The sequence below is a fragment of the Channa argus genome, chromosome 6 (genome assembly GCF_033026475.1).
Source record: "Channa argus isolate prfri chromosome 6, Channa argus male v1.0, whole genome shotgun sequence".
In the NCBI taxonomy this organism is placed as follows: Eukaryota; Metazoa; Chordata; class Actinopteri; order Anabantiformes; family Channidae; genus Channa; species Channa argus.
Window position 1 is genome coordinate 11,837,836 of NC_090202.1, and position 9,707 is coordinate 11,847,542.

General features: G+C 37.8%; 1 protein-coding gene across 2 annotated transcripts; it reads left to right on the forward strand.

The window, feature by feature from the left end:
* Positions 1–2,009: 2,009 nt before the first annotated feature.
* aifm4 (apoptosis inducing factor mitochondria associated 4) lies at positions 2,010–8,529 on the forward strand. Of its 2 annotated transcripts, none has more exons than XM_067508358.1 (19): positions 2,010–2,235; positions 3,104–3,227; positions 3,368–3,477; positions 3,620–3,729; positions 4,164–4,208; positions 4,298–4,379; positions 4,631–4,743; positions 4,859–4,945; positions 5,038–5,129; positions 5,315–5,445; positions 5,617–5,732; positions 5,824–5,895; positions 6,109–6,172; positions 6,319–6,395; positions 6,574–6,691; positions 6,884–6,982; positions 7,098–7,173; positions 7,261–7,365; positions 7,882–8,529. In XM_067508358.1, exons 1-19 carry the CDS (start codon positions 2,025–2,027, stop codon positions 7,910–7,912), a joined length of 1,863 nt encoding a protein of 620 aa, XP_067364459.1. In that variant the 5' UTR covers positions 2,010–2,024; the 3' UTR covers positions 7,913–8,529. The 2 variants fall into 2 exon arrangements, with proteins under 2 accessions (XP_067364459.1, XP_067364460.1); XM_067508359.1 differs by having other exon boundaries at positions 2,106–2,235; positions 3,138–3,227.
* Positions 8,530–9,707: the final 1,178 nt, after the last annotated feature.

Below are 9,707 nucleotides of genomic sequence, written 5' to 3' on the forward strand. Positions count from 1 at the left end.
GGTGACAAGAGAGAAGCTGTGGTATTGTATGAGGAAGTCTGGAGTGGCAGAGAAGTATATTAGAGTGGTGCAGGACATGTATGAGAGCTGTAAGACAGTGGTGAGGTGTGCTGTAGGTGTGAAAGAGGAGTTCAAGGTGGAGGTGGGTCTGCATCAAGGATCGGCTCTGAGCCCCTTTTTGTTTGTTCTTGTGATGGACAGGCTGACAGATGAGGTTAGACAGGAATCTCCATGGACTATGATGTTTGCAGATGACACTGCGATCTGTAGCGAGAGCAGGGAGCAGGTGGAGGAAAATCTAGAGATGGAGGTCTGCTCTGGAAAGCAGAGGAATGAAGCTTAGCTGCAGTAAGACAGAATACATATGTGTGAATGAGAGGGACCCAGGTGGAACAGTGAGGTTACAGGGAGCAGAGGTGAAGAAGGTGCAGGACTTTAAGTACTTAGGGTCAACGGTTCAGAGCAACGGAGAGTGTGGAAAAAAGATGAAAAGGCGAGTGCAAGTAGGTTGGAACGGGTGGAGAAAAGTGTCAGGTGTGTTGTGTGTTGTGTTAGTCTGAAGCCCTGCATACATAATGGTATGCAAAGTGTAATTTTTCTGAGTCAGAATACACTGTCACGTTACAGCTTATTACCAAAGCATTTTATTTAAAAGAAACACATTGATCCAAGAATCTTTATTTATACAAAAGGATAGGAACTTATTTTTTAAAATATGTAATAAAACAGCAACATTTACATTTACACTATTGTTAACTTTACATTTTAAGCGTTGTGCACATATGAGCAGCTACTAAATTGCGTATAAATGAATAATAGCAATTGAAGGATTATTCCATAACACTGCAGTTGTAAATACTAATGATCAGTTTATAAATCAATTTTGGTCCAGATGTTTGCTTAGCCTGCCTGGGCAGCACAGTGGTGGAGGGATTAGTGCTGCTACCCCACTACTACATCTTATTTCAAATCCCCCTGCTGGCTGTGAGTTTTTACCTATTGCAGTACAAAAACATAAAGTTAGGTTAACTGATAACTTTTAATCGACTGTAGGTAATGTGAGTATGAATGGTTATGGTGTGTGGCCGTAGCATAGACCAGTAACCAGTCCAGGGACAGTTGAGACTCGGATTGCTACGATAAGGGGTTAATTAATCGCTGTATATTTCTGACCTCAGAGGGTTTTATTAAATACGTTTATTAAATAATAAGTGTCCATAAATTTAGCCCTCATTACAAACGGAACTGTCCCACATAAAGAAGATTTTGTTAAACAATAACTTCAGTCATTCTCTAGATTAAACATATTGTCCACAACCACCATAAATATGCTCAAACTATTAGTGTTTGCTTAGTTGTCAGCCTGCAGCCTGGATTCGTTTGTCTGTGGCAGAGACGTGAAAAACTTTCCCAGCTGTGCCATTTTTGTTCCACATTAAGTTGCTGTGTTCATTTGCATCGCATAATAAATAAATAATTACAATTTTTTTTTGCCATAATTTTTTTAACTTTGAGAGTCTTTGGAATAAATCTGAACAAAACTTATAACTTACAGTCATGTTATCAACAGCCGTGAATTCAGTGCTATTTAAAATACATACTTTTCCTAGTAGATTCGCTGGGCTTTGTATTTTAAGACAGTTTTAGAGCTTTTGTACGTTTGTTCTCAGCTTGAACAAATCATTTGAACTTTTCTAAGAGCAATAGTATTTAACGCTTCCACCACATCTTTTCGGATTAATCCGACTAATTGCTATTCGTTAATTTTCTGCTTTAGAAAGACGGCAGAAACATTAGGACCAGTAACAGCCAGTCTGGAGAAGCTACTGGGGAAACTAATAAACCACGGACTGTGCGGAGGACACCTATGTTAGCTAGCTACTTGTTAAATGTTAGCTAGCTACTATTTCAATTTTTCAATACTTACAAATGCTTCTCAAAAAAGAGATTGAATTCCGACAGAGTGCGACTCCTGTTACTCATCTTCAAACTGTCCGCAGCACGTTTTCCAACCAGTAGGACTGATGGAGCGACATCTTTCACCTCCGCTTCACGGTGGACTGTGGGAGGAGCGCGCGCTGCAGCACGAGACCCTGAGCGTCACGCGGGCGGTTCTCCTGTTGCTTAACAACGATTCATTTAGTTCCGGTAGCGAACGTACTGTCGAATTCACCGCTGTTCAGCAGCACAAACTTTCCACAGACGCAGGTGTCAGTTCAACCAGGGAGAAAACAGGTAATCGCAGCGTTACTGAACCTTGATATTTTACAAATGAATGCAGCTACAGCATGTATGAGTCCGTATGTTAAACATGGGCGTTTAATCTAGAAAGAAAATGTAGTTTGTAGTAATGTGTGAATCAACGTCGTTAACAATTCCAAGAAAGACACCGATGACTTTTCAGATTTTTGATTGTCTTGATAGACTAAATTCTGTCAGCTTCACTGAAACTATATGGCTTGTGTGTATAACTAAAATTCAAAAATACAAATGTCTAGGACTGGGTTTCTGTTCTTAACGCGTCATCAATTGTTTTTATTAACGAGTGTGGAACAGAAAAAAAGTCGATCAATTAATTAGTTGATTGAAAGAAAATTCAAATGCAATTACTTGCATTTGATTATTTGTGATCTCAGCTGTAACGATCTGCTCCTTGTCCTTGTTTTACATGAAACGTTTTGAAAGGTCTCACGAAAGTTTTTGGACTGTTGTTCAGACAAAACAGAATACGCAATGGACATTTTCACTATTTTCTGTCTTTTCATAAATTTAGCAATTAATCGTGATGAAGAAAATATGTGTCTCCACTTTTTGCTTTTAAAACAGCAGAGTACTAAGTATACTATTGTTTTTAAAGAACTTGTTTTGCACACACTGTGCCACAGATGAATTCTGGGCTGAATTCATTATGTTGAGATCAGGGCTCTCTGGGAGCCACACCTTTTGCAGGACTCCAGGTTCTATAGTGAACATAAAGATTAAAAAAGAAAGTAACAAAATAGTCATTTTTAATGACCGTCTCATGTATCCGTTGCTTGTATCGTGAGCCTGTTTGTGGTTCACACAAAGCCAAGTCTGTAATTCAAGTCTTTCATCCTAACAGGTTTTCACAATATGTCCATCTCTTACTGTTACAGTATGAGTCAGTGCCAGGGACCAGGTCAAAGAGAAGAAGAGGAGGAAGTAATTGGGATGGTATGTCAGGAAACTGACCTGAAAGATGGAGAGTAAGTCCCAACACTTCTTCTCACTACTCAAACAGAAGGATTGATCAAATCATTTATCACGTCTTTGGTTTGAATAATTTGTATCTATAAACCACATTTGCCCAGTCTTTTCTGTTCTTGTCTGTTTTGTGTTTATTAAGGATGAGGGAAGTAATTGTGCTGGATCAGAAGGTGTTGTTGGTCCGTACTCAGGGTCAGTACAGTGCAATTGGAAGCCAGTGTTCTCATTACAATGCTCCTCTTGTCAAAGGTAAAACTTCCTATAGTTTCAGTATCTCAACCTCTGTATGTTAATGTATGATTTGTTTACTTTATGAAATATTAAACATTGAACTTAACTATTGTATTATGAATGAGTATTGAATTTAAGTGCATGTCATGTGAGGATACAGGAGCACTAATTGGGGACCGTGTCAGATGTCCCTTTCATGGTGCTTGCTTCAATGTTAAAACTGGAGATATTGAGGAGTATCCAGGACTGGACTGTCTACCAAGTTATAAGGTAAGTCATGCCTCAACAGGTAATAACAACTTATTGAACTTTTAGCAAGAGTCCAGCGGAGATATACCTGGACGTTGTCTTGATCCTGATGATTTAGCCAATTACACAGCGATATCGATTCTCCCATTTATTTATAAAATCCTTGAAAAAGTAATTGCAAAGCAATTATGTGACCACCTGTATGTAAAGCGCCTTGAGATGGCTTTGTTGGGAATTGGCAATATATAAATAAAGTTAACTGAATTGGTTAAAATGTGGTCACATTAATTGCAAAAATGTAATCATATCATTAGAATTATAAGAAAAAAACTTCGCCCAAATTAGATTTAGGTGTTTCATTGCAAAAGAAGCAGTACAACCTCAAAAATATTCCTTATGTCACAATAAGTGCCATTTGTTACATTTCAGCTCTGTAAATTCTTTTCATCAAACAGGTCAAAGTTGAGGATGGCAAGGTCTTTGTTTCCATCAACAGAAAAGTAAGATGGCTTTAAAGAATTAGTGTTTCCTTTTATTATGTTTAAAAATTCTAGGCTCTTTTAAACAGTCTTTCTTTTGTTTTGCTCAGACTCAGAAGTTAACCAAGCGAGTGAAGGACATGTGCAGTATGGTGCCAGACATCAAACATACGATTCTGCTCATAGGAGGGGGTAAGGGCTAGATGCTATAAGTACAAGAAGGTTTGCTTGGGAGTTCAAACCTCAAAGTCATTCATTATTGCGACACCATTTATTTTGAACTGACTTTTCAGGTTGGAGGCAAAAATGTAAACAAACTTAAGAATTCCACTAACAAGTGAATTGTGCCGGTCTAAAGATGATGCCCGAGTAAATGAGATCTAGTCCTGGCATGTTTGCATAAGAACCTTGTCAAACGTGTTGTTTGAAATTTTAACATTCAGGTCCTGCCTCTCTGGTTTGTGCTGAAACACTGCGGCAGAACTGCTACCAAGGTCGAGTCATCATTGTGACCAAAGACACTCTTCCTCCATATGACAAGCCCAAACTGAGTAAGGTAAAAACTTAACTAAAATGGAGATGTAACCCATATTGTTCTATATTTCTCCCCTAGTGCTACTCACCCAGATTTGTAGATAAGCAGTTTAGTAATAGCATTATCTCTTTTTTAGGCTATGAATCTGGACAGCAGCAGCATCCTTCTCCGGCCCACTGACTTTTATCAACAGTTTGGAATAGAGGTGTGGACACAGAAAGAGGTGAGGTGCAAAAACTATTGTTTGTGATGTATTTCCAGTGCCTTGCAAAACCTGATCTATGTGGTTATTGTAAGACTTGGTTTGTGTTGCAGGTGGTGTCAGTAAACCCAGCTGAAAAGGAGGTTAAGTTGAGCGGTGGTACTTCGCAACATTACGACCAGCTCCTTGTTTCAACAGGTTGTAGGTGAGGCTCATAATCCTGTCTCTCAAGTTTTTAAAAAGTAAAGGAAATGTATAAGTTGTCTTATGTATAAGTTTATTTATTTCATTTTTGCACTTTATTGTGTTTTATGAACACATAAAAGAAAAAATATCAACGAGAAATTGTTCTTCGCAACAGTATCATAATAGTCCTTATTTTGTTCACAGAGCAAGGCCGCTAAGCTGTCCTGGTTGTGACTTGAAGGGAGTAAAGTTACTGCAGAGTTACGAGGATGCCAAAGACATCCAGAGCTCCTGCCTCGGCCAGAAAGCTGTTGTTATCGGAGCATCGTTCATAGGTTATCAGATTACTTTTTCTTTACATAGCAGAATGACCCTTGACTTGTTCGTGTGTTTGTGTTTGATTTTCCGGTTGACATGTTGCCCCATTTGGAGGTTGCTATTACCTGATTTATGTTCACCCCTTTCTTTAAATGCTATTTAAATATTTTAAATAATGAACCAAACAGGTATGGAGGTGGCATCCTACTTATCAAACAAAGCTGCCAGTGTGTCTGTGGTTGGCACTGCCAGATACCCATATGAACGGTCTCTGGGCCCAGAGATTGGTAAAATGACTAAGGAAGTAAGTACTCTTTAGGGGACTAGTCTGCCAATGTGGACACACAATGTAATGTTCAGCTTTTGTTAAGTGTAATCAATTTCTGTGCCTTAAGATGTTGGAGGAACAAAATGTGAAGTTCTACATGAACGACAGAGTCGCTGAGATCAAAGGAGAGAACGGCAAAGTAAATCTACATTTTATCTAATAGCACAGGATACTGTAAATTGTCATAGTTGGAAAAGCACAGGTGTTTATCTTAACATCGCACTGGCTGTGCCCTTTTCAAGCATCCCAGTGAATCCTGACTAGGAGCCAGCCAGTTGTTAATTTTATTCATTACACCTGTGCTTGTGCTTCAAATTCAGTGTAGATTGTTAAATGAGTTTTTTTTTTTCAGGTGAAGGAGGTGGTGCTACACAGTGGTGCAGTTGTAGAAGCTGATGTGGTGATTGCTGGAATAGGTATTTTATTGTTCTGCTTACTATGCTGTGATATATGAAGTGTTACGATTGTGTCGCATCACAAACACTACTCTGCCTTAATAATAATGTTTATACGTAAATGTCATTTGAAATTCAGACATATTGTGCAAAATTCTGTTTTTCAGGTGTAATTCCCAATTCAGACTTCTTGGCAGGAAGCGGTGTGGAAGTGGATTCAAGTAAAGCTGTGATTGTTGACAAGGTAAGATAGTCCATAAAGACGTATCCTGGAGCCAAGTTTTAATTACATTGATGTTGACATGGCCAGTGAAGCAGTATTAATGTAATTATTAAAACCAAGTAGCAAAAGCACTGATATAAACATTTTAAGTTTTTTTTTTTTTGGCCTATGTTGTTCACATGCTTTACTTGTCTAACAGTACATGAGGACCAATATTCCAGATGTTTTTAGTGCTGGAGATATAACCTCCTTCCCTCTGGCTATTCAAAGAGACCAAAGGGTTAACATTGGTCACTGGCAAATGTCACAAGCTCAAGGTAAGTCAGAGAAACGGGCTGTATTATGTGCCTCGATGTGTGGTGGTAGATTAAGTGAAGTTGTGTTTGGGTATTACCACATTATACTTTTGTTCCATATAAGAAAAAAAGAATCAAGAACAAGTTGTGGTTAAAAATAATATAATTGGGAATAACAAGATCCTCCTTGTTTTTCTTTATGTTTTACATCAGGAAGAGTTGCTGCCATGAACATGCTAAAGAAAACAACCAAATTGGAGTCAGTTCCTTTCTTTTGGACCGTGCTTCTTGGCAAGAGCATCAGATACACAGGTTGGGGTTTTTATTGACATAATGTTAAAGTTAAATTATAAATTTTAAATCCCGGCTGTGTTGAATTTTCTTCCCCTTTTAATTTATTTATGTATTTTTTTTTTTTTTGGTCTAGGCTTTGGTGAAGGTTACACAGAAATCATATTCAAAGGCAACATGGAAGAAAGGAAATTCCTGGCATTTTACATAAAGTGAGGGGCAGCTGCAACTCTTGATGCTAAATTATGAGAATGTATAGGATTTGTATTAATTTTCTTTCATTTCTCTTTTGCCAACAGGAATGAAGTGGTGGTGGCTGCAGCAAGCCTGATGTTCGATCCTGCTGTGGCTCGTCTCGCAGAGCTGATGGCAACTGGCCAGATTATAACAAAGGCCCAGGCTCAGTGAGTGACATCTTGCATTTAGACAAATTCTGTTTTAAAACCTTTTTAATTTACTTAAAATTAAACATACTGATGGATTTCTCTGTGTGATATAAGCTGCGTTATGTAATTAGCGTTATTCCCTCGGAAATATGTTTGGCTCTTTGGCTACTCAATGACCCACTAACCTCATTAGCTATACACAAAGTTGATGTTGAGCAGATATTGGCTTTAAAACCAAAATAATGACAAGAAAGATGCTAAAACATAGAGTTCACAGTAAACCCACAGTGGCATGATAATTGTGCTAATGTTTCACTGTCATTTGATCTACTGTTAATATGAAACATATTTATTAAAGCAGCTTTAAATATAATTATACTAAAATTAAAACAGACCCCAGAAGCAGGAGCAGTTGTAAACCTGGTTATTAAAGTCAAATAACGCTATACAGGGTTAGTAAATGATTGACTTACTCTTGTACAATGCAAACATGTCCCAAACCACAGGGTTTTTCTCACTTCCTCATCTGTTCAGGGCTGATGACCTGAGCTGGCTGCAGATGTAACGACCTCCCAGTGATGATGGAGCTCATTTTTCTTCTTCTTGTTCTTCCCTTCACTCCATCATATAGTAAAAAAGTCGATCTCTCAATTGACAAACACAAGGCCTGTTCGGACCACTTCACTAACCCAGTGCTGTTACCATAACAGAAAGAAAAGCTTTATTTAATTTGCATTTAATGGTTTAAGTTATCAATCTAATCTCTGTTTAATGAGCATTGTGTAAATGAGACTGGCTTGCAGCACTTTTCCTGTATTTATTTTAAGGTTTGACTGGAATTTGCAGACATGTACTTATCATCTATTATTAAACTACACTCAACTTACAAATCAACAAAGTTTATATTATGTCTTTTTGTGTTGCTTTTGCATACAAAATCAACGTGGGATATTTTGTGGTATTATTCAGGTATGAAATTATGTTAGAAGCTGTAGATGGTTATGGTTGACAGTTATGTGTGCATTTAGGGGATGTTTTGTCTGAGGTTGTTCCTGATACTACATAAAGTCAATGTTCAGTGCAGGAAACCTTTGCTATGTGAATTTTTACCATTACCATTACCATTTTCATGTGTCTTGTTAAACATGTCTTACCAAACATTAAATTCTGTTGTTAATTGTCCTGATTCTTTTCCTTTTCTGTCTTTTTTTGCTCTAGTGAGAGTTTATTTTAAATTATACAAAGGATCCAGGGCCCATAAACAGGACTTTCATTGTCTTGTGTCTTTAAAGGTAAAATAAAAGAAGAAGACAAGATACTGATTCTGTCCTTAAAGTGGTCATGTTGCTAAAACAGAGATAAGAGATATTTCAGACTGAAGAAAGCCTCTTCATGTTCTAAACCAAGTACCAACACACACTCATTTTCTACCTTTGTTTGCTTTAAGCTTACTGTTGAAAGACCACAATGTAGTGTGCTGAAACTTACTGTGAGCCAACGATGAAAACAAAGGGGCTGCAACCAAAAGATATTTGTATGTCAGCAAGTCTGTGCTTTTGATTATTTGACGTTAACTTGAACATCTTTTAACTTATGACTTGTTTGGCAAGTTTGTAGGGGGCCTGGTGGCTCAGTGGTAGAGCATTGGGTTGGGATGCAGAAGGGATCGGTGCTGGTCCTGAGCATGGATAAAATGATAGGGTTGCAGCAGGAGGGTCTTTCAGTGTAAAAAATTCTGTGAACTGTTTGTATAATAGTTCCATAAGGCTTCAGATAACTTTTGTACCCCACCCTTTTTAAAAACATAGTTTTTGTTTTATTCCACTGGAAATCTGAAGCCCTATTTTGTTCCCCAGTTTTTTACTTGTACTCCCTCTTGGGTTCATGTAACTATATACTCTATATTTCTCTCTTTTTCATAGCCCACCATCAGCCGCAAACAATTATCTTCCCTCATTCATTGCATATGCCTGCATATGTATCTTTTATTAAAATAGAAAATAATCTTAAACAATAATTTCCTGTAGTGTACCATTTACCACCATATAGTTGTTTGACAAAACTGTTCCTATTTATGGTTTTCTTTTAAGAAATCTATAACCCAGTTACAGTTTTTAAAAGTCCAGTCCCTCCACAACACCACAGCACAACATCAAAAATGCTGCTTCCACTTTTTCTTTTTTTACTTAGGCTTTCATCCTCCAACACAACAAAGGGGCCATAGTACTCATTCCTTTCCTTCCACTATGCCGTCACCTTCTTTTAAACTTTCCCTTTACTTTTAGAGATAGGGACACCACAGGGGTTGTAACAGTTGACAATCACCAGCTTTTCCCACTATCATCATATATTCCTGCGCT